At 39.4% G+C, this 25,550-nt stretch overlaps 1 protein-coding gene across 1 annotated transcript in view; it reads left to right on the forward strand.

The window, feature by feature from the left end:
• Drosha (drosha ribonuclease III) overlaps positions 1-25,550 on the forward strand; it is a 137,119-nt gene that overhangs the window by 62,930 nt on the left and 48,639 nt on the right. Inside the window, exons 16-22 of the mRNA XM_008835690.3 lie at positions 1,086-1,119; positions 2,031-2,155; positions 3,759-3,858; positions 4,832-4,939; positions 13,464-13,571; positions 14,036-14,174; positions 14,646-14,706. Of these exons, the coding sequence (XP_008833912.1) occupies positions 1,086-1,119; positions 2,031-2,155; positions 3,759-3,858; positions 4,832-4,939; positions 13,464-13,571; positions 14,036-14,174; positions 14,646-14,706 (675 nt within the window). The remainder of the gene's footprint in view (positions 1-1,085; positions 1,120-2,030; positions 2,156-3,758; positions 3,859-4,831; positions 4,940-13,463; positions 13,572-14,035; positions 14,175-14,645; positions 14,707-25,550) is intronic.

The raw sequence follows: 25,550 nt of genomic DNA on the forward strand, positions 1-25,550 counted from the left end.
TCAGCTCTCTGATCCAACCAGTTCTCCGATGAAAGAGGTGTGTGTGTGTGTGTGTTTGTGTGTGTGTGTGTGTGTGTTTTGAGACAGGGTTTCACGTAGCCCCTAGACAGGCCTTAAATTCCTGATTCTTCTGCCTCCACCTCCCCGTGCTGGGATTACAGGCCTGTGTTATTTCCCTAGTTATCTAGAGATAACTTTTTCAGATGATTCTTTGTTATGTTGCTCAGGTTGGTCTCAAACTGCTAGGCTCAAGTGACCTTCTTATTTCAGTCTTCTGCGTAACTGCATTTATGGCCCACACCCCTCTACAGATATTTTAAGATCACTTTTTGTTGATAAAATAAGACAGGCCTTAAATTCCTGATTCTTCTGCCTCCACCTCCCCGTGCTGGGATTACAGGCCTGTGTTATTTCCCTAGTTATCTAGAGATAACTTTTTCAGATGATTCTTTGTTATGTTGCTCAGGTTGGTCTCAAACTGCTAGGCTCAAGTGACCTTCTTATTTCAGTCTTCTGCGTAACTGCATTTATGGCCCACACCCCTCTACAGATATTTTAAGATCACTTTTTGTTGATAAAATAACATGCTACTAATATTACAGAAACACAAATGATTCATTAGCATTCTTTGAACAGTTCTTTGAAAAAAATGTAGCCTGCCACTTTGATGATAAAACAAATTTTTAAAAATTCTTTTCTAAAAATTTTTTTTAAATTCTTTGAGAATTTCATTCAGTATATTTTGATCATATTCAGGACCCTTTCCCCATCTCTACCCCTACTGTATCACCCCCTCATGTCTTCTATTATTATTTTTAAAGGCCTGTTGAGTCTTAATTTGTGTTCCCCAAATTAAAAATTTTTAGACCTAAATAACTTGTTTCTAGTGTCAAAGAGCATTCAGATAATTTTATATTTAGGTTACCAGTGGTCAAAATCTGTTCCATTCCTTGATTTTGATAGCAGAGAATGACTTTTCATGGTACTACTGAGATTTTGATTAAGTAACATTAAATTTTTAAAATTTAGCATTGTTTTTAATGTTGTGAGTGAATTTGCATACGTCTGTCCTCTTTGTCTTCTAGTTGTGTTCATCAGCGGGCCAAGGAGGCTGTAATTGTAAGGGACAACCTTGTCCCAGTTGCTGGGGGCTTTCCTGGTTTTCGAACTGAAATAGCTCTGTCCCAGACAAACCAAGCTCTGTAACTGTTGGATGTTTTTATGGGGCATTCATTCATAGGCTCTAAAGCAACTGTGCTAAAGACCCCACAATCTGTAAAATTTGAATCATCAAGTAGGGACTGCCCTGAGTGTTGATTATGAGTAAGGGGGTTGCTGAAACATATCCCATGATTTTACCATCTTTTCACAAATCTAAACCTTTAGAATGTAAGGCTTTTCACAGATGGTGGAACCAATTGTTGACTTCTTCCTTTACTAAATACCAAGAAAACAAACAAAATCACAAGGCTCTTTGTTAAAATGAAGATGTTCTGTGTAGATATAATAGGAGAAAACTAGCTATTTGACTATATCATACCTTCTAATCTAAATGCGGAATTAAGAAATATACAAGGTAACACTGAGAACTAATGGAAAATCTAAAGGGACATCTGTCTGTTCATCCTAAAGTTGTTCATTTGAAAATGAAATTGCTGCTGACTTAAGTTTGCACATCCCTTTCCTGTGATGTGGAATTCTTCCCTTGTGCCTTGGAGAGGCTAAGGAAAAGTTATATCTGATTAGGTGCCCCTTTAAAAGTTTAATTTTTAAAGGTTTCTATGTGAATTGCAACAAAGGATAGAATCACTCACTGTTCATTATGCCAAATGGCAGAGACTTGTTTGTAGGGATAACATGATAGTTTTTATATAGCATGACTGCTATGACTAAAGGATTTTAAATGACATCTTTCCTTTTGGAGACAAGGCTTTCCTGAAATCTAATTCATTCCTTCCCTACTTAGGTTTAAGTCAATACTGCAAGTCTTTTTAGGGGAATAAATGGCTTTTGATCTTTTTTCCTTCCAGAAACCAAGCTCTGTCCGCATCGATCAACTGGATCGTGAACAGTTCAACCCTGATGTGATTACTTTCCCAATTATCGTCCACTTTGGGATACGCCCTGCACAGTTGAGTTATGCAGGAGACCCACAGTAAGATATTTCTCGGTGTTTGTCTTAGCCAATTTCACCTTCTACTAACAGCTGAATAGCTGAGGAGACCTGTTAGTGGACATTTCCTTTTTAAAAAAATTAAGTCCTGAAATGAACCATGTTTCCAAATTTATAGATTGGGGTTTGGTGGCTCCCAAAGAATGATTTTCTCTACATATTTGACTGCAATAAATTACTCAGTAGAATCTCCCTTACAGTCTTGGTCAACATGTGCCCTGCATGGTTTCCAACACTAAGGAGCCTTGTCTTTATTAGTAATTATAATAATAACTGGATTGAAAAAAAAATGTTCAGTACCCTTAAAGGAAAGTAGCACTATATTGGTTCCTAGCACTGCTGATTAATGCAGAGTTGCATTTGGGGTTCTTAAGATCCCATGCAGAACTAAGGGTTGTATGGGAATAGGAGTCATAGCTTGCTGCTCTCCGAAGTGGTGTTGCTTTGCCGATTTGGGCTTTTCCCACTGGCTTACCGAGATTTTTCTGGGAGAAGATGAGGCTGTATGGGATGGAGATAGATAGAATCATTATATTTTTCAGGTGTGTTTGGATTGCCTACCTTTTAAACAAACAATTCCTTGATTTAGCTTTTTTTTTTTTTTTTTTTTTTTAAAGAATTCATAGTGGGAGATAAGGGCATGGGAAATTTTCAATTCATAAATACAGTTCTGGCTGACATATATTAGAAGAGGCTAAAGGGTTTTGTTCTTTTTTTTCCCTCTTTGGATAAAAGTATGAAGCAGTGAAGCAGGCACTGTGTAAGTACTTCTTTCTTTCCTCCATTCTCTAAAAAATGTTGACAAAGGAGAAGCCCAGCTCAGGTCAGAAAAGGAACGGTTTCAACATGACAGGAAATCTTTTGCAAATCCCTTCTTGTCAGAAAAATGTTAGTAGAATGTGATCGGGCTTTTGTCGACTCTCAGGTGGCAGGAACGTGAACAGGGCTCAAAGTCTCGCATTCCTAGGTCACTTTTAACAGAACCACTTAGACCAATCCAGGTTATCACATACTTGGATGCAACTAATGTGCCAATTTTTATAATGGTAGATACAAATCGGTATACAGTGTTTGTCTTTTCCCCTTTCCAGCAGAAAAATGAGTACAGCTAAGTAACTTGAGTATTAGCACTAATGGGGTTCTCCATTCCAATACTCTTGAACTGACTATCCCTATTTTAAAAGGGACTTTTCTTTTATAAAAGTTATATTTTACATTTAAATAATATCCTTTACATATGAAGAGGTAACATAAAGAGTAACATTGCCAAAAGAAACATGCTTCTATTGGCTAAGGCGTTTTTGTGTGCCTTCTTTAGAAATATTTCCAGAGACCCACCCATTCAGTCTGTACCTCATTTCAACCCACATAAGCAGTCATCTGCTTCATCATGAGGTTCTAGATGACACTTGACTATTCTGCCCTGAAACCTCAAACCATGTTTCCTTAGAAAGAGCTTTTTCTGCTATTAAGATGTTTAAAGATATATATGTACGATTGAGCAAGTCTATTAAAGTGATTGGTCTTATTTCACTTCAGATTTGCCTTCCCTTTGTCTAAGATGGTCACTTGTCCTTTTCCTTAGGTACCAGAAACTATGGAAGAGTTATGTGAAACTTCGCCATCTTCTAGCAAATAGTCCCAAAGTCAAACAAACTGACAAGCAGAAGCTCGCACAGAGGGAGGTGGGTATGGACCCCATTCCTTGGCTGGCTGAAATGCCTCAGTTTTGGGCACCCAAGGAAAAAGGTGCTTGTGTGCACTTGTGAAGTGCTCCCTTTAATGTCCCTCCCCTAGTGTTTAACCTATAGTAGGACATCCTCAGTAGTGAAGGTGGTAGTAGTTTCTGCTTTTATTATGAATTCCTGAAATTTTTAGTAAATTGCATGCATACAAATACAGTTTTTTTACACATTTAGTTGTGTGAAAAGTAGCGAAAAAGAGTTCTTAGTTTCTAATTATGTCTCACAGGTGAAGTTTTAGTTCATTGTCTTCATTATTTTCCCTCCTTCCCTCCCTTCTTTTTGAGACAGAGTCTCATTTTATAGTTTGGGTTGTGTCAAACTTGTAGCCATCCTAACTTAGCTTTGTGCTGGAATTATAGGTGTGTGCCCTCAAGCTGTCATTCTTGGCTTTTCTTTGCTTTTGCTTTTTTTGTTTTCTAAACAAAATGTACCCCTCTATCAAGTATGTAAGATTTTGCAAATTAGAAGGCAACTTTTAGAATTATATGGGTAGCAGGTTAATTGTCTTTCTTCAATGGAAATGCTTAATGTAAGGCTTGAGATGTGTACACACATACATACATACATACATACATACATACATACACTCACAAAGATTTGTGATAGCAAATCTCAAGCACCACATATTGCTTCTTTTAATAGTGAAAGCATATTTTGTTCAGACATGCCAGGTTGATTGGTTTGGTTTAGAATCTTTGTCATGTGGTTAATAGGAAGCATTGTCTCATAACCAAAGTGTCATACATCCTGGCCTTTATTTCAAATAAACTATTGTAATTTTGCATGGGGGAGTTTTAGCACCTGAATGTAAGGAAACTACTGAAGGAATCTAACTTGTTTTCTAATGCTTAATATTTGGCTTAAGTATTACTTTACAGCTATTGAGTTACTTATCATATGAGTTCTTTTCTAGGAAGCACTCCAAAAAATACGACAGAAGAATACAATGAGACGAGAGGTAACAGTGGAGCTAAGCAGCCAAGGATTCTGGAAAACCGGCATTCGTTCTGATGTCTGTCAGGTACTGACATTTCTCTAAACGCAGTCATGCCCATACCTCTCCCTCTTATAGGCACTGAGCTTTTTCTAATTGAGAAACATTTCTATGGCTCATACTACCCTGATTCTAAATGGATAGCCACCATAGATTCTTTTTATTTGTTTGAGTTTTGTTTTTGTTTTCTGTTTTGACTCTGTGTGTGTAGGGGGGGTAAAGTATATATGGAATGTTTAATTAAGTCTCTTGAATGAAGACAAGTCTACCTTCAAATGTATGTACCTATTTGCAATACATGGACTATACAAAAGTACATCAGCCAATACAGATAGACATCAGGAGTATGCAAACTTTCTGGACTGGTGACTCAAATTTTTGAGATATCAGTGAACACAGCATGCGTTTCACATTTAGTCATGAGAGTCCTTTTTCCCTTGGGTGAACTTAGTAGAGAACCATTTCAGCTTTTATTACTGACTCTTTAGTAAGCATTTTTATTTTTCTGTCATTGTAATTTATCCTACCAAACCAACAGATTCTGTGTCTTTTTACTTGATTCTTTTGCCATGATTGGTATTGAATAAAGTACATGAAAAATAAAGAAAATGAGTTTAGGGCAGGTCGTGGGGAAGAAAACTTTTCAATCCAACCTTAGGAAATCATGGCAACAGATGGCTGCTGGGAGGGGCAGAGACAATCTCTTTCAAGGATGGGATTCTTGGTAGGTTAGCTAGGCTCCAGTGGATGCACCACACTAAAGGACATTTGAGGGCACAAATTAGACTGTAGGCTCTATATAATAAAGTACATAAAATTGGTTGGTGGGCAATAAGGGGAAGTGCAGAAAAGGGCATTTCTAAATACCATCAAATTATATTGTATGAAAATCACAGAAATTCAATTAAAAAAACCAAACTTCCACATATCTGTTCATTGGTAGTATGTGTTGTAACAAGTTCAAGATGAGTATTCTTAGGTATCCATTTCATTGTAATGAATTAAAAAAAATGTATTGCTATTTAATTATATTGAACAGTGGAGTTTATCAAGTAAGTATTGCTATACAATTCATTTTCTGAATGACGGTCAAAGCTAAACTTATTTTGCATTAAAATGGACTGCCATTGATGTAATATTATTAAATAGTTGGAGAATAATCAGCTATAGTGGTATTTTGCCAGTTGACTAATTTCCTTTTTTTTCTCTCTTTTCTTAAGACATGTCTGCCTGGAACTTGCTCTGTAGTCCAGGCTGGCCATGAACTTAGAAGGGTCCTCCTGCTTCAGCCTCCTGAGTGCTGGGATTACAGGAATGTGCCTCCATGTCCAGCATGACCAGTTTTACTGTCAGTGCTTTGAGATGCAAATATTTTGCTTGCTTTGATTCTCTCTCAGGATCATTTGAAGTCATATCACCTAATTTTTCTGGTTGGTGGTATTTCTCTAGGACCAAACATAAGATGATATCATAACAGTGAACAGAATGGTGAGCAGTCTACTCAGAAATCTGTTAATTTCAGTGATAATTCGCAGTTGATTGAGTCATGAAATTTTAGGGTTGGATGTTAACAGCTTTGTGGTAGAGTGCTTATCTAGCATTCATGAGGCCTAGGATTTGAGCTCCAGCACCTCAGGAAAAAAAATCCTAAGAGTGTGATACATTGTGAACAGGAAGAGACCTTAGAGATCTTCAAGTTGAGTGGTTTTAAACTTTTTGATTATAGCTTTGTATATTTCAATCAAAAGTATTGGAAAGCCATTTGTAAGAAGATAAAAAAATGGCTGACTGGTGATGGGTGTAGGAGTATCCTGTTTCACTTGATTTTTCTCTATTCCTGAAGCCAGCTGGGTTCCCCTAAACACAGTGGGGTTTTTTGGTTTTTTTTTTTCTTTATTATTTTTATTTTTATGTGTATGAGTGTATTGCCTGCATGTATGTGAGTGCACCCATGTTGTCAATGTTGCGGAGATCAGAAGAGGGCTTCGGATTCCCCAGGAACTGGAACTAAGGACGGTTCGAAGCCGCCATGTGGGTGCTGGGAATTGAACCTGGGTCCTCTGCAAGAGCAGTCAGTGCTCTTAACTGCTGAGCCATCTCTCTAGCCCCCCTCCTTTAAAAAATATTTTCTTTATAGCACAGTGTTTTAAAGCATTGAACCCACAGCTTTAAATAAAGAATTGTTACTGAAAATAGCCACTCTCTGTTTCTAATCATATCTTCCTTCTCACCCAGCAGTGATTTGACATGATGCTCTTTCAGTTCAGGTTAATTCTTATTTATTTTATTATTTTCAGAAAAGATTTTTTTTCTTAATTTTATATGTATGAATGTTTTGCTTGCATGTATATATGTGTACCATGTATGTGCCTGCTGTACGGAGAGGTGTACCATGTGTGTGCCTGGTGTACAAAGAGGTAAGAAGAGGGCATTGGGTCACTGTGAGCTGCCCTGTGGGGGCTGGGTCCTCTGCAAGAGCAGTAGGTGCTCTTAACCACTGAGCTGTTGCTCCAACCCCAAGTCTTAATTACTTTTATTTCTGTTTTTTTTTTTTTTTTTTTTTTTTTTTTTTGTCTTTTTGAAGCAGGGTCTCCCTGTAGCCCTAGCTGTCCTGGAAATCACTATGTAGACCAGGCTGTCCTTGAACTCATAGAGATCGGCCTGCCTCTGCCTGAGTGCTGGGATTAGAGGTGTGCGCCACTACGCCTGGCTTTATTTCTGTTTTTAAGACAGCATCTCAAAAATCCTCCTACCTAAGCCTACTGAGTGCTGGGTATAGGTGTGCTCTGCTCCCAGCTTGCAGGTTAATTCTTAAAATTAGCACCTCTTTCTGCCCTGCGTTGACATCGTTTGTTTTTGTGCTCCTTGGTTAGCCTGTGCTCTTGGAGTTTTGTCATTTTCCACATCTTTCTTTCTCCTTTCCAGTAGCATTTCTCAATTTATATGAAACTTTATAGTTTGTATTTATAGCTTTTATTTTCTTAATTTCCTTTAGGTTTTTTTTTTTTTTTTTTTTTAAAGAAATATTAGGTTGTAGCTTTTGTAACAGGCATTAGATTACAGCTTCTTTCTGTTGGTATCTTTATTTTAAAAAAAACATTTTTTTTCTAGCCGGGCGTAGTGGCGCACACCTTTAATCCCAGCACTCAGGAGGCAGAGGCAGGAAGATCTCTGTGAGTTCAAGGCCAGCCTGGTCTACATAGTGAGTTCCAGGACAGCTGGGGCTACAGGGAGACCCTGTCTCAAAAAAGTCCAAAAAAACAAAAACAAAAACATTTTTCCTTATAAAATCCTTGGGTGAGACTTGGTTACGATTGTCTTCTCTTGCTATTTAAGTTGAATTAATTAAGTAAAAGAAGAGAAATATTTTCCTGTACTTTTAGGAGGAAGATGGCAGCCAGGCTAGACTTCTGTGGTTCTTAAACTCCTGTTTCTGTGAAATGTTAAAAATACAGCCTCATGCTGAGATCGCCTGCCTGCTTCCTTGCTCTGTCTTCATCTAGACATTCTCTTTCTGTCGCCTCTGTTGTCTCTCCTAAGTTTCTGTTACTCCCATTGGATTTGGGAGCTTCTGCTGCAGGTTCAAGAGAAGGGCTAAGCCTCTCCAGTACTGCTGGGCAGTCCCTTTGTCCTCCCTGAGGGCACTGGGTTTTGCATAGCCTTCTCTACTTTTGCTCATATTTACCAAGGAAACCTGCTGCTTATTTGTAGTGCCTCAGTCTCTGGGCCATCAAAACCTTGTTACTCTCCTCTTCCTCTTGTACAGATACTCTGATTTAGAGGTTCATGGGGATTCCCTTTCTTCTCATTTTTATGTAGATCTTGTTCAGAGTCTTTGGTTTTGCTAATCTAGTTGCTTGAAATATTTTTTCAAGTTTTATTTATTTTTGGAAAATTTCGTACATGTATATTGTATTTTGGTCATATCCATCCCCCATTCTCTCCCTCCATCTCCCCCCAGCTCACCCCAACATATATCTCCCATCTCCCTCCCTACTTCAGATCACTCTTTTAATTTTTAAATAAGCCACTAAGTCTAGTTTGTGCCACTCATGTGCATATGTGTGTGTTGGGGGTAGGGGGTCATCCATGGAGCAAGGGCAACCCACCCAATGAAAAATGACCCTCCATCAGCAGCCATCAATTGCCATTAGCTCTGAAGCTAGGGTTGGGGCATCAGGAGCCTTGTTGCCTGATTTTTATGAGAAAATTTGAAATTTGAAAACTATGCCATTTTCTCACAGTATTCCAAAGGAACTTTTTTTTCCTCCTTTTTATTTTTCTTTTAAATAAGCAAACACTTGCCGTCAATTACGGGGAAAAGTAAAGGTGCTCAGTGATTATATTTCAACATTTCAAAAATAATTTTTTAAAGCAAGCTGAAGGAGTCAGTAAGATGGCTTAGTCAGTAAAGGCACTTACCTTGAAACCTGATGATCTGAGTTCAATTCCTAGGACCCACATGTTAGGAGAGAACTGACTCCTTCATAGGTGTGCTGTGACATGGGTGTGCACATGTACACACACACATAATTAATGTAAAAAAAAGCTGGAGATGATTTATAGATAACATTGAGATGTGGTTGTCTGGGAGCCTGGGATCAAGCTGGATGTGGGTTATACGTACCTCTCCATAGTACTCATATGAAATATATTTTTTTGGAAGGAGAAACTGGATGTTTGGAGCAAATTTAGAGAAAGAGGTGAAAGAATTCAAAGTTGTTTCACATGAGAAAAGGTGAAAAGAAATAAAATTTAGGATTAGCTAAGAGGGTCATATCATGATATGGGGGTTTCTGTTTTTTGGTTATTTTTTGGTCTTTTTGAGACAGGGTCTCCCTGTAGCCCAGCTGATCTGGAACTCACTTTGTAGACCAGGCTGGCCTTGAACTCACAGAGATCCACCTGCCTCTGCCTCCCAAGTGCTGGTACTACAGGCATGCACCAGCACGCCCGGCATAAAATAGTTTTTAAAAAGAGAAAAAGGGGGCTGGAGAAATGGCTCAGAAGTTAAGAATACTGACTGTTCTTGCAGAAGACTTTGGTTCGTGCGCCACCATGCCCAGTGATATGTGGTTTTTTAAAAAATTATTTTATTATTAGTGTGTCTGTGCACATGGAGAGGGGAACATGTGCACACCACAGTGCAGGTGCACAGGCCAGAGACAACTTTGTAGATTTGGTTCTCTCCTTCCACTTCTATGTTGTTTCCAGGAATTGAACTCAAGTTGCCATGTTTGCATTGCAGACCCTTCACCTGCTGAGCCGTCTTGCTAGCCCTGAAATGGGTTTTCATTGTTTCTAGGGTACAACTAGATAGAATCAATGTGGTCTTCAAATTTGTTGGAATTTTAAATAATCACTGAACTCTAAAAAGGGTATGATTTTTCTCAACAGGTACTGGTTCATCCCTCACACAAGGTGTTAAAAAAATAAGCAATTTGTCAAGCTGAGAGTCCCAGGCTACACTGTGTTTTTTCCTCATAACCCTCACCTTGAGCCTCCTGCAATTTGAGTGACTGGAAAACTATGTTACATTTGCTGCATACTTTATGCTCATATTGTTGCATTTTTAAATATTGTACTTAGAAAAAACAAAATGCTCTAAGTTCCAATAATTCAGATTATAATGGTGTGTCTCTTGGAAGCCATTGATGCAAAAACTATGTTCATCCTTTTTATCTCTCACAGATGTCGTAAGGCCTTGCACATGGAGGCACTCAGTGTATACTTAATGAATTGAACTGGCAAGAAAGACTTTCTGTTGATTAGATTCTATTTGGTAGAACTATTATTTCTTTATAATAATATAAGACTGATTTTTGTAGCTTCAAGCAAACCCATTTTCATGTATTTTTTAATAATGCCAGCTTAAAATACTTCAAAGACTGAATTGATACAAAGCAGATGTCAATCATTCTGTAGGCTGTGCCCACCCTTCAGGATCTGATGAATAAGAATGTTTCCTTCATTCTTTTGAGTTCCAGAGAAACATTATTTAAAAAAAAGAAAGATATACTTTTCATAAAATTGTCTCCCAATAAGGAATCTTTAGCCAGATGAAAAATGATTGAAGCAAAAGTATAAGTTCCATGTCCTCAGGTGCTGTAACTGTACTGGTGGTTTTATAAAGGTTGTCTTTGGAGTGTTTGTTCAGTAAATGTTAAACCTAGTGTGTCTTTGGGAGAGCATGTGATTAAGAAGTTCTTAAAGGATAATGGTGGGATTTAGAGGTTTGTGAACACATTAAATTTGCATACATTTTACCATATATATACATACATGGAAATTTTTCTGGAGTTGTTATTTTTTGGGTGTCAAAATGTCTTGACCCTAAAATGTATAAATGAGTATTAATTTATTCCCTTGTAATTAGAGGCAAGGAGGCACAGAAAGGCATGTGCTTCATTTGAGGCTGCTCTGAAATAGCCAAGCTATTTCTGCTTGAAAGAGGGCTAATAGTCCTTGTGATAAGATGTTCATAATCCCAGCACTTGGGGAATTGAGGCAGGAGGAGTGTGAGTTCAAGGACATCCTTCTACATAGCAAGTTCCAAGTTAACCTAGGCTATTTAGCAAGGCCTTGATTAAAAAATAAACAGGGACTAGAGAGATGTTCAGTAGGTAAAGTGCTGCATAAGTGAGAGGACCTGAATTCAGATCCCAGCACTGACATACAAGCTGGGTGGGGTGACATGTTCCTGTATTCCCAGGGCATAGGCAGGAAACAGGCAGATCCCTGGTATTTATTGGTCAACTGGTCTAGCCAAAACAGGAAGCTCTAAGTTGAGTGAGAGACGGTGGAGAGTGATTGAAGAAGTTGACCTCTGGTCTCCACACATGCATACAAAGGCTAGCACACTTGCACACACACCACACACACAATAGAGGAGAAACTTATGTAAAAGATTTTTAAATATGTTTTTTATCCTTTTTAAAAAATATTTTTTATTGAGCTTTTGTACATTTCATACAATTCTTAATCAAGTTAAGACCTTCTCTCCCATCCATGTTTCCTCTCCCCCTACCCACCACTGGGCCTCATGTATTCTACCCTACATGTTAAGCCCCATCTGGCCATCTGTTTTATCCAGATGTCCTTTGGTACAAGTTCCTCCACTGGAGTTTATTCAACCTATCTATAGATCTTAAGGAAGGTCTATTCTCACTTACCCAGCAATAATCAGTCTCAGGCTAGGACTGGTGGGCCTTGTTGTTCAATGCCACCATTGCCACAAGGTCACATGAGGCTTCCAGTGGCCTAAAAGCCTCTGTTTCCCTATGTTAATGGACCAACCCTGGCTCTTAAAATCTTTTCACCCTCCTCTTCCACAACAGTCCCTGAGCCGTGGGTGGATGAGGTTTAATATAGGACGTACACACTCTGCAGTCTCTTATTCTCTAAACTAGGCCAGTTGTGGCCTTCTGTGTGCATCATACTCTGTTGTATAAGGAAGCTTTGCTGGTGAGAGTTGAGGGATGCACTAGTATTCTCTCCACCCCCTGTTCTACTATGTTCTGTGAGCCTTAGGTGAAGAGGTTCCACTGTAGATGTGTCACCTTGCTGTGGGTATCTCTCAGACACATTTCTGTGTGTGACCAGTTGTGGAATTCTGCAGTAGCTTCTGTCTGTTGCAAAAAGAAGTGTCTTTGATAAGTGGTGTACTGTATGCTTGTCTGTAAATATAAGGATCCATATTTAGGATATGGTAAGAAATTTCATTTGTCTAGAGATATGACAGAGATAGGGTTTTCTCTAGGATCTATGACCTCTCTAGCCATGTATGTTTGGCTATAATTACAATGCCACCTGAGTTCTTGAGAGGACTTTAACTACAATTAGATAGCTAGAGTAGGTAGTGGAAAGATTGCAAGAGCCAGGGTTGGTCCATGAAATCCAGAATATCCAAAGAACTCAAAAAACAAATAAGAAAAAAAAAAAAAGACCCAATAAAAAGATGGGCTATGGATCTGAACAGAGAGTTCTCAAACGAAGAAATGAAAATGGATAAGGAACACCTTAAAAAGTGCTCAACATTCTTAGGCACTAGAGAAATGCAGATTAAAAACCACTCTAAGATTCCATCTTGCCCCACTCAGACTGACTAAGATCAAGAGAACACAAGATACCAAGTGCTGGGGAGGATGTTGAAAAAAGGTAATGCTCATTCACTGCTGATGGGATTGTAAATTTGTGTAACCACTATGGAAAACAGTGTGGAGAAGTCTTAAAATTTTATCCCTTTAACTGTCCTTGGGGTTAGCTATATTTAATACCCTCATTTTAGAAGTGAGGAAATAGGCAGAGTAAAATAGTCCCAAGTCACACAATGAGTGTGATAGAACAAGATTTGAACCCAGGCCTTCTGTTTTCAGAATAACTGGTGTACTGTTCCTTGTAGAAAATTCTTTAGGATGCCACATAGCTGGTAAACTGCTTCTGAATTTATACGAGATGGAATTGGGGTTGCGAACATAGTTCTTATTTGTTGTGAAATAAATGAAATGTTTTTGTAAGTTTTTATATAATATATTGAAATATTTTTTCTCAGCATGCAATGATGCTGCCAGTTCTGACCCATCATATCCGCTACCACCAGTGCCTAATGCACCTGGACAAGTTGATAGGATATACTTTCCAAGATCGCTGTCTGCTACAGGTAAGACTTGCTCTGATACCAGTAAGAATTGTTCTGCTGTGAACATTCACAAAAAGATAGAGCAAGTTCTTTGCAGATTACACATGCAGCATTGGATTCTCTTCTTGGAGATAAGGATTTTTTGAGACATAACCAACCCTCTCTTGCTCTCTCGTGTGTCTCTACTGCTTCCAAACCCTTTCTCTCATGTATTTGAAGCTGTCCCTACAAATATAGGCTAATACTAGAGTCTGCCTGTCAGTATTAACTCAGCCTTCCCTTGTTTATGGCTCTTCTTTCCAGGTGCCTAGGATTCTAATTCTCTTCTGAAAGATGTGGAATTTTAGGGCTTTCAAAAGAGTTTGCAACAAAGTTGTGGAAATTTGATTGTGGAGGAGCCAAGGTCCCTTTCTCATGTCGTTTGTAGTGTTATGGTGCCTCTGTTCTGCATTTCTAAAACTGAGTTTATTTCATTGAAATTTTAGCTGGCCATGACTCATCCAAGTCATCATTTAAATTTTGGAATGAATCCTGATCATGCCCGGAATTCTCTGTCTAATTGTGGAATTCGACAGCCAAAATATGGAGATAGAAAAGTTCATCACATGCACATGCGAAAAAAAGGTTTGTTTGGACCGTGCCCAGATACTGCTCTCATTGTGCATGGCCCGTGCCCCCTCTCTGCAGTGGATCCCAGCTGACTTCTTAATCCTCTCACTCTCTATTGCTTCTGACCCATACTTAGTAACGTTCACCTTGGGAAGAGCAGTATAACAAAGATGGATGACTATTTTAGAAGATTTTCTTTCTTCTATAAAATAATAAACTTTTGGGGGTGGGGCTCTTTTTTGAGACAGGGTCTTCCTGTAGCCCCAGCCAGCCTGGAACTCACTGTGTAGACCAGACTGGCCTTGAACTTGAGAGAGACACTTGTCTCTGCCTCCCAAGGTGTGCACCACCATGCCTGGCTTAAAATATTAAACTTTTAAAAGTCAAACTAGGGTGAAGAAAATTCCTTTATGTTTCATATAGTGGTCCTAAAATACTTCTTGAAGTATTTATGTATATCTTTGTGGTTTTTTTTTTTTTTAATAGGAATTAACACCCTTATAAATATTATGTCACGCCTTGGCCAAGATGATCCAACTCCTTCAAGGTAAATTAAAAAAAAAAATTTATTGAGAAGTGATACGCATACTACATAATTTACCCACTTTTCAAATGGTTTGGAGTATATGTTCAGAAAGTTCTGCAGCTATGAGTATTGCCTGATCATAAGACATTTTCATCATCTCAAAAACAGACCAAGTCCCCATAATAGTAATAGTCCCCGTTTTCCCTCAGCCTGCCCAGCCCTAAGCAACCACTTGTTTACTTTTAATACTGGTAGGTATGCCTAGTCTAAACATTTTATGTAAGTAGTCCTTTGTGGCATAACTTATTTAACCTAGTAGCCTCAAGATTTGTTGATTATAAGTAATCCTCATTTTTTTTCATTGCTAAATAATATCCAATGATACACCTCTACCACATTTTATTTATCCACTTAACAGATGATGGGCTTGTGGACATAATGCTTTGATTTTTCTTGAGTATTTACCTAGGAATGGAATTTTGGGATCATATGGTAACTTTCATCTTTTAAAGGAACATTTTTTTTCTTCAAGTGTTTGCACCATTTTTTGTTCCCAACATCAGTGTGGTCCTACATCTTTAAAATTTTTTTAATTAAAAAATTTTGGTGTGTGTCTGTGGTATAGTGCTATACTTGTGAGTGTGTGTGGGGGTGTGCCTGTGTGTTCTGTGTGTGCATACAGAGGCCAAAGGAGGACTTGGTGTCTTCCTCTATTGCTCCCTGCTTTACTCCTTTAAGACAGGGTCTCTAGATGAACCAGAAGCTCACCATTTTAGATACACTGACTGACCAACAAGCTCTAGGATCCACCTGTCTCATCTCCCAATGCTGGGGTTACAGACTCAACTTTTTACGTGGGTGCTGGGGATTTGAACTCATGTCCTTGTGCATACACAGCAAGCTCTCTTTACACTGAGCCATTTCCCTAGCCCTGTTCCTATGTCTGTATCTTTGTCAACACTTTCTGATCTTTCTTTCTTTAGCCACTATAGTGGTATGAAAGTATTATCTTACTAAGTTTTGATTAGCATTTCCCTGATGCTGGTCAATTATTTCAGCATCTTTTCACGTATTTATTGCCATTTGGAGAAATATCTGTTCATATCTTTCCCTCATTTTTAGTTGGGTTATTTTTCATTAATGATTTAGTATAATTTTTCTATATTCAAGATGCAAGTTTCTTATCAGATGTATGATTTACAAAAATTTTCTTCATTCTGAAGATTACCTTTCATTCTCCTGATGTCCTTTGAGGCAAAGAAATTTTAATGAAGTCCATTTTATTTCTTTGTTGCTTGTGCTTTTGGTATTATGGCTAGAAAACCATTGCCTAATGTACAGTAGCAAAGATTTGTATTTCAGTTTCTTTTATGAGTTTTGTAGTTTTATCTCATGTAGGTTGTAGATGCTTGTAGGATTTTGACTTAATTTTTGCATGTGGTGTGGTGAGGAGGCAAATCATCTTGATATCTTTTTTTTTTTGTTTTTTGAGATAAAGTCTCTCAGTAGTCCCAGCTGGCCTGTAACTCACTATGTGGACCAGGCTGGCCTTGAACTCACAGAGCTCTGCCTGTCTCTGCCTCCGCAGTGCTGGGATTAAAGATGTGTGCCACCACGCCTGGCATCTTGATGCCTCTTAAAGATGTAAGGGTTTGTTTTGGGACTTTCACTTCTTAGGTCTGTCCTTGTGTTGGTACCACACTGTTGTGATTATGATAGCTTTGTATTAAGTTTTTAAATAGAGCTGTGTGAGTTTTCTAACCTCTCTTCCAGATGGTTTTAGCTATTCTGGGTATATTGCATTTCTACATGAATATTTGGATCAGCTTCTCCAAAGCCATTTGGAATTTGATACAGATTTTATTCAATCTGTAGATCAATTTGAGAACAATTTCTATTCTAAACTAAGCTTTCTGATCTAGGAATATGGAGTGTGGTCTTTCCATTTATTTAAGTCTTTATAAAAAATGTATAGACCCACCTAAAATCCAGTAGCAAGGAATTCAATGCTTTTTTCTGGCCTCCGTGGGAACCCATACTCATGTGTGTGTACACATACAGACACTCACACATGCACATTAATAAAAATAAACTCTTTAAAAAACTATAGAAGTAAATTGATTTTTGTATGTTGATCCTCTATCCTATAACCTGATGCTCTAATAGTTTTTCGTAAGTTCCTTAAGGTTTTCTGTGTTCCTGATCAGATTATCTATACAGTTGTATTTCTTCCTTTCTAATTTAGATGCTTTTTAGTTGCTTTGGCTAGTGCTTTCAGAACAACATTGAATGGAAGTATTTGATAGCAGATCCTTCTCTTCTTCCTGATCTTAGAGAGAAAGAATTTAGCTTTTGACCATTGAGCTTGACCATGAGCTTTTCACAGAAACCCTTTAACTGATAGAAGAAGCTCCTTTATATTCCTGGTTTGTTGGAGTTCATTTATTATTACTATCATTAAAATCACTAAAGTACGTTGAATTTATTATATGCTTTTTCTGTATTGAGATAATTTTTTTCTTCTATTCTTAGGGTTTATCAGTAATTGATTTGATGGTGTTAAACTTTGCTTTTTTGAGACAGATTTCTACTTGATCATGGTGTATAATTTCTTAAATGTTGCTGAATTCAATTTGTTAGTATTCTGCTAAAGATTTCTATGTCTCCATTTATAATAGATACTGGCTTATAGTTTTTCTTTACTGTGATATTTTTGTTTGGTTTATTATATTGACCATATAGAATTAGTTGGAAAATTTATTAGTTGACTTTTCTTATTATATTTCTTGATTTTATATAATATCTTTGCATATCAATGTCTTCATTTTTGTTTAGCCTTGAGTCCCTGAAGAATCTGGAAAGGAAGTGTAGCTCCACAGCCTGTTATTGGTTTAAGTGTGAAATATTTCCTATAGGCTTACATGTTTGAACACTTGGTCCCCAACTAGTAGTACTGTTTTGGAAAGTTGTGGAACCTTTAGGAAATGGAGCCTTGTTGGAGGAAGTGGAACCTTGTGGGCAGGCCTTAAGATTTTCTAGACCAACCTCACTTACTGTTCTCCTTCTACTTCCTGATTGCAGACACAATGTGACAAGCTGCCTCATACTCCTGATGACATGTCTTCTATACTATGATAGACTGTTTGTTCTTAGGCTGTAAGCCAAAATAAACCCTTCCTTCCTAAAGTTGCTTCTTGTCATTGTGTGATCACAGCAGTGAGAAAAGTAACTAATGCATACCCCTTGGAATTGGAATAGAATCCAATGCCTGATTGGCTGATGAGACACCAGAGGTTGCTAGCAGGATGATTATTTTTATATGTGAAGTAGAACAGGTTGTATTTTGAAAGCCAGTAGAGGAGATTGCTTGAGAGAAGCTCTCATTTTTTGAGTAGGAAGTTGAAAAGTTGGATAGCTTTGGCTGTCATTGCTCTATCTAGGCTTAAATAACTCAGAGGTGGGTAGAGAAGGCTTAGAAGTCTGACAGCTGAGGCAGCTGCTTCAAATAATAACTTCCTCCACAGCCTAGAGGATGGACAGCCATCACCACGCAGCTTCCTTTTCTATTTTTCTTCAAACAGGGTGGTTGTTGTCCTTAATCTGAATGCTTGGGACCAGAAGTATTTCCTAATATTTCATTGTGTTTTTTTTTTTTTTTTTTAAAATTTTGGAATGCTGCATTGACTTTATCACTTGAGTAGCCATAGTCCAAAATCCAAATACTCCAAAATCCAAAACTTTCTAAGAGCACTGATAAGATTTCTTGTAAAGCTTGATGTTCTAGAAAATTTCTTCCCTGTTGCTGTGATAAAGCATTAACCAAATGCAACTTAGGGGAAGAATGGGTTTATTTCACTTTATAGGTTCACAGCCCATCACTGAAGGCAGTCAGGGCAGGAACTTGGAGCCGAAAACGTGGAAAAGCAGTATCTGCTGGCTTGATCTCACACTCATGCATAGCTGGCTTCCTTATACAGCCCAGGACCTGCCTAGGGAATAGTGTGGTCCACTGTGGCCTAAGCCTTCCTACATCAATCAACAGTCAAGACAACCAACCCCCCAAAGACATACCCATAGACCAGTCTGACCTGGGAAATCCCTCAGTGTTGGAGACTCCCTTCTCGGTGACTCTGGGCTGTGTCAAGTGAACAGTAAAGGCTAACCAGGACACTTGGGATGTGGAACATTGTTGATTTTAGGTTTTTAGTTTAGGGATACTTGACCTATATGCCATTTTTCTTTTAAAATTGACTTGCCTCAGGTTTCTCTCTTCTGCGGTTATCTTAGTTCCAACCATTTTTCCTCTTCAATCAAGAGGCACCAAAAAAAAAAAAAAAAAAAATAGAGCTTTAAAATTCTAGTTTGAAGTTGAACATGTACTTCTTTTCAGAATCTGAGGTTAGAGAAGAATTCATGCAAAAGCACTTAGTCACACCCTCAGGGACACTGTGGTCATGGTTTCATTTACCCTGTTATATTGAGGTGTTCAGGTGACCAGTTCTTTTATAGTGTTATTATTGCATTCTAATTTATTGTGGGGGCTGGAGGAGTGTACATGCCATGTGCATGTGGAGGTCAGAGGACAAATTGTGGAAAGTCAGTTCTTTGCTTCCACCACGTGGGTTCCAGGGATCAACTCACGTCATCAAGCTTGGCGGCAAGCACCTTTACCAGATGAGCCATCTCACCAGCCTGAGATGACCAGTTCTTAATAAGAGGAACCCTGCAAAGTCTCCTAACAGAGATACACACATCATCTACCCCCACCACAGTTGTCGGTGTGTAAATTACATCTTCGGATGACATTGTTGAAATCTGATGACTTCTTTCTGTTAAAAGAGATGGCTTTTGAGCTAGAGATGTGGCTCACTGGTAGAGCGCATGTGTAGCATTCATGGAATTCTGGATTTCATTTCCAGGGTGAGAGTGTGAGCTTGAGTGTGAGTAAGTGTGTACGTGAACAGAGGGAGGGAGGGAGAAAAGAAGAGAAAGGGGGGGCATTTCTAACTATAGCAGAAAGAATGAAGTCTCAGATTATGTCATCTCAATATATTGTTTTGAAAATGCTGTAATACTACCACTGACAGAGAACTAATAGTCGCTCTTATTCTTTGATTTTGATGTGAGTATGCGGTTTCTGTGGATGCAGAGTTGACCTCAAGTGTCTGTTCCGAAAGAGCCTCCTGGACTTGGCTGCTGAGGTCTGCTGCGTGACTGCTAGTGGGTCTGTGGCTGTGTGCTGCCACAGAAGCTGGACTTAAGAAGCTTCTTACAAACTAAATTCAACAGACATTTATACAGAGCCTTTTAGTTTGAGGCAGTTTGTAGGTATTTTAGGGGATCCAAAGCCAAATACCACAAAGCCCCCACACAGTAAGCGTGATTGCCTGGAGTGGGATGAGAATGCTAGAAACATAAATAATAGAGGAGAGGCTCTGATGAGTGCTTCAGTGAAGATCAAAAGCAAGACATACAAAACTGCCGAGGGGCTCGGGATAGATCAGCCAGTTGCTTAGGGATTATAGGTCAGTTTTATACTGTACGCTTGAATAATTGAGTTGACTTTAAACCATTTGCCCTCTCCCCTGTTTGTTTCTTAGTTGCTGTTGTAAAATGGGACACAGTAGTCTCTGCTTCTTGGAAGTGTTTGCTTGTCATTGAAACACACTCTCCAAGAGCCTAAGAATCAGCGGTTATATCTCAAGCAAGGGGATGGCCAGAAAACTGGTTATATCTCAAGCAAGGAAATAGAGAACCAGCAGGTTGTGTAGGGAATCTGTTTCTAGTTCTGATGAGGAAGAAGGAGAGGAAGGGACCCAAACCAGATCTTGGTCCCTGTGTTCTTGACAGAACTTACCTTCTGGTGCCTTGGACCCTCTGCCCATTATGAGTAACCACATTCTGCCAGGCCTCCTTCGGGTCCTGTGGCAGTCTTACTACTTTGGATGCCTCAGTTTTAGATCTTAGCTGTTGTCAGCTCCAAAGCCTCCACTACTGAGCCAAGGCTGAGCCACCACCTGGCAGCACCAGCTCACATGATCTGGCCCCAGGCCATGTTTATAGACCCTGCTTCTTCATGTGGGGAGCCACAGGCTGGTGTTGGTTTCAGGCATTCCCACTTCCTTGAATGCCAGTTGTTTTACAATTGCCTCTGGAAAGCTCACATGACCTTATGAAGTTTAGCTGGTATTTACTTTGTGATGCATGTTCTTGTTCCTTTGCATGTTGTATCATGTTACAGAATGGGTTTTCTTCATTGCACTGTGATCATTTTGAAGGTCCATGATCCTGTTTCTTTTTTCTCCTTCCACAGAGAAGACACTTAGTAAATCAGTATTGGAGCAAGCAATACTGTTCACAGTGATTAGTATTTATTTGTATTATGATATGTGCATTTGAGGGTACGTGTGTATGTATGTACTCTTCCTTGCGTGTATGTAGAGGGCAGAGGTTGATGTCAATGTCTTCCTTTGTTGTTCTCCACCTTATTTTTTGAGACAGCTCTCTCACTGAACCTGGAGATCGCCATTTCAGCTAGATTGGTTGGCCAGTGAGCCCACTGGGGGTGGGAGCTATTCTCTACCAACATTGGGATTACCAATCCACACCACCACATCCAGCGTAGGTGCTGGGTTGCTGGGGATCCAAACTCAGGTCCTCATGCTGGCATCTTACTCATGGGGGCATCTCCCCAGTCCCCACAATGATAACTTTTTCTAAAAAGGAAAAGTTCCTTTTCCTTTAAGGAGGGTAATAGTTAGCAGAGGTCACAGTGACTGCCTGCTTAACCTGATGTGGGGGCAGCTAGAAGTCACAATAAGGCACAAGGGCTTGAATAAATAATGTTGATAGCTTATCTGTCTGTCAAAGCTACAAAATTAACTTTTATATTGGTATCCTCTTGAGCAAATATGCCACCCATTCATTTTAAAAAGTATCCCTGTTTAACCACATAGATGTCAGTTGTATGGTTTCATTGAACTCATCCAAGTTGCGATGAAATATGCCATGAAACAGGTTTCTGCAGGATTAGGTATTTGGTGGTATCAGGTAATTCATCACTGAGACCTTGGGGGCCAGCTGAATAATGAGAGAAAGGCAAAACATTAAGCAGCATTAGTTTTCTTCTGCTTTTGTTTTGGATTGGTAGAGTTGTTACCAGACAGTGTATAAAGATCTGCTGGAGATACACCTGAACTATTAAATGTCTGTATGTAAGGAAATGGCATTGCAAAGTATAATCAGTCACCTCTTGGTATCTGTGGGAGACTGGTTCCAGAAATCCAGAGTCCCTTCTGTAAAACAGCATGGCATTGATATTTAATCTATGCTTCCCATCCTTTAAGATATCTCTAGATTACTTATGATACCTGATACAGTGAATATTGTACTGTACTACTTAGAAGATAACGACAAAGATGCCTGTATATGTTTAATATAAATGCAACTTAAAAACTATTTTCAATCTGCACTTGATGGAATTCGCAGGTGAAGAACTTTCAGATACTGAAGGCTGACGATGTATTTTCAGCCAGTTATACATAGATATTTTACATTAAAAATATAGGTACAAAATGCATTGAATCTTTATAAATTCTACCTAGTGCATTTACTGACTTAATTGCTTTAAGTTAAACCCCCAGAGATGGGTCACATGAGACATAGCAAGTCCAATGTATCTGAATGGGCTGTGACCTCTCCTCTCCTTCCATCAAGTTCAGGTACATACAGTGGGTAGAAGGATTATCTGAACTGGGTAGAAGTTTCCACTGACTTTCAAGGCCTCAAATGGTCTACCCTATCAGTCATTGCTTGAGACTTCAAAAACACAGGTGAGTGTCTGCACTCACCTTGGATTTGGCCCATGCCCAGACGACTTTGCATGGAATAAATGGCACCTTAAACTGTTCACTGGTGCAGGGAGAGTGTGTATTTTATGATGTGCATTGAATGCCTTAGATAAAATTTGCTGTATAAATGTGACAGTTTATCTCAGTTTCACAATGCTGCTGCTAATTTAGTTCTGTAAAGCAAATGGAGTGTTTACTACTCAGTAACCATCACACATCGGATCTTGCTAGTTTTGTAAAAGGGTGGTGAAAGAAAGTGAACAGTGGATGAAGGGACAAAAAATTTTGCTATTGCTGTGGGCACTAGCAGCTCACTTTATTTTCCAGGTAAACCTCTGAGTTAGGAACTGTCCACCATGGTAATGAATTGGAGTGGAATTTAACCCCCCATTTTAGGGTTATGGTTTATTGCCAGAGATTAGTCATGATGTGGATAGAAAACCATATGCAGGATATGGGCTAATTATTTAGTGAATGGCAGCCTCACTATTGAATCTTACTGTTTAGAAATGTGACCTTGTATTTTCACAAACCTAACAGTCCAATTTTGTGGTCATTAAAATACTAGACACAGTCCTGTTTCCATGTAAGCTTATAAAATTAAGGTAAAACTTATGCCAGTAAGACTTACTTAAAATAGTATGTGTCTTAAAAACAGCTCTTAGTCTTTGACTGGATGTCGTCTTATTCTTTAGCAAAACACAGACAATTCAGATATGGTTTGTCCTCATCCCCTGCATCCCCCTCAGGCTCCTAACTGGGTTTCATGTCTTCTTATTTGATAGATTTTGCTGTGTAATACTTCGAACTATTAGGAAGAAAAATAAAACCTCTGTCACAGAAAATGGATTTTTATTTAACTGAAAAAGAATAATGTATGTTTTTTTTTTTAAAACCTCACCATTTCTTGAGAGAGAGAGAGAGAGAGGAGAGAGAGAGAGAGAGAGAGAGAGAGAGAGGGGAGAGAGAGAGAGAGAGAGAGAGAGAGAGAGAGAGAGAGAGAGAGAGACTGAGACTTTCTGTAGGTCAGGCTAACCTTGAACTCAGTGGCATTCTGTCTACCTCGGCCTACCAAGTGCTGAGATTATAGGCATGAGCGTCCATACCCAGTAAGCCTTATTTCTTCTTATAACAAAGGCTTAACTAGTTAAAAGAAAATTATCAAGGCAATTTAGTTACATCAGTCTACCATCAAATAATATTTTTATTCTTATTCTTTGATTCTTTTTCCAAGAGTAATGGCAGACACTTTTGGAGGTCAAGTGTTTTGTTGTTGTTGTTTTGTGATGCTGTTTTTGAGACAGGGTCTTGTTGTATAGCCTAAGCTGGCCTGGAACTTACTCTGTAGCCCAAGTTAGCCTTCAATTGAGAGTCCTCTTGCCTCAGCCTCATTAGTACTGGGATTACAGGCATGTACCACCATGCTTGGCTCAATTAAAAAACTATATATTAAAAATTGTATTTAACTGTGGAACTCTTGGCTAGTAGAGTAGTAACAACAAAGATTTAAATATGTTCTTTAAAATACAGTGTAAATTTGGTAAGAATCAGAAACAATTGTTATAGGAACCTACCACTTGTGTGTGTGTGTGTGTGTGTGTGTGTGTGTGTGTGTGTGTGTGTGTGTGTATGTGTACCGTGCGCGTGCGTCTGCCAGGCATGGGGGGCCGGCGGGGTGCGTCCCACCCCGCCACCTGCCCTTGGGTTCAGTGCCTCCGCCAGTGCCCTGCCAGTTGGTCTCTGCATCTGTGCCAGGGCGCGTGTCACCAGCGTCCCTTACCCTCTCGCCTCCTTGGTTCCCCTCAGCGAAACCCCACCCTGCCCACTAATAATTTCCCAGCACAGAGTCAGACCCAAACCTGGAGAGACGGCGCTGCCTCGCAGCTCCCCTCGCCCCCTCCCCCTCCTACTATAAATAACCAGGGCTAGCGGGTCAGGAACGTCACAGCGCCAGAAACCAGGACCCCGAGGTTTTCTTCTCTGGGAATAGGGGGCAAAGGGTGAGGAGGAGGAGAAAGAAATTGCTTGTGAGTAGTGAAAAGAAGCTTGCTTCCTTGACTCCCAGAAAGACTAGGCATCTTTGGATTCTTTTATCCTTCCCCCCTTTCCTTTTTCCCCTTTTATTTTCTTTCATATACCCACATCCCACACACACCCCACTCCCCGTTTGCTCAGCACTCCTCCCATTGGTTTCTTTCCTCCCTCCCCCGGGACTCTGGATCCCACCATCCCCTCCCCCAGCTGCTCCCTCTCCCCCACATCCCACCTCCCATTGCCCCAGGCAGGGGATGCTGTTCGCCCAGGAAATAAAAGTTCCAAGTCCTCTCCCTTCTCCCTCCCTAAACCAGAAGTGAGCTTTCAGGCACCCATCTTCTTCTCGCACTTCCCCTTTCTCTTCCCCTTTCTTTCCTTTCTTCAGGTGTTGCCTGTCTCCACATTTTCTCTTTCAACAGCTGTCCCTAAAATTAGACAGTGAGGTACTTTTCATATTCAGCTTCACTCATTGATTCCAGCCTACTCTAGTTAGAATCAGGCTTGTCACCACTATTTCAGATGGCCGCCTCTTGAAATGTTCTCTTTTTTTGGCCACAGGATAAAACACTGTCTTGGTTTTCTTCCTGCCTTTCTGGCCCCACCCTTTTCACTTGCTGCCCTCCCTTGGCCAATCTTGACACTTTCCTGGCTCAGATCTGGGATCCTTTTCTGTAGATGCAGTCACCCCGGAATCTTCCCATTTGTTGCCTGCAGTCTGCTCTACACATTGAGCATTCCTAAAGGTTTATTACTTTTTCCTGCTTGTCCATGAACCCCAGTGTTCACTAAATCTCTCCATGTGGATGTTTGATGGATACTTCCAAATGCCTAAAATAAAATTCTTGTTCATTCTCCAAGCACCTGATGATTTTGGTCTCCCCTTCACAGTGAGGGGACCACTTTTCACCAGCTACTAAAACTGAGATCTAGACTTTGACCTTCATTCTTCTCATTTTGCAAATTCTATCAACATTTAGAAGA

The sequence above is a fragment of the Nannospalax galili genome, unplaced genomic scaffold, assembly GCF_000622305.1.
Source record: "Nannospalax galili isolate Female #2095 unplaced genomic scaffold, S.galili_v1.0 scaffold150, whole genome shotgun sequence".
In the NCBI taxonomy this organism is placed as follows: domain Eukaryota; kingdom Metazoa; phylum Chordata; class Mammalia; order Rodentia; family Spalacidae; genus Nannospalax; species Nannospalax galili.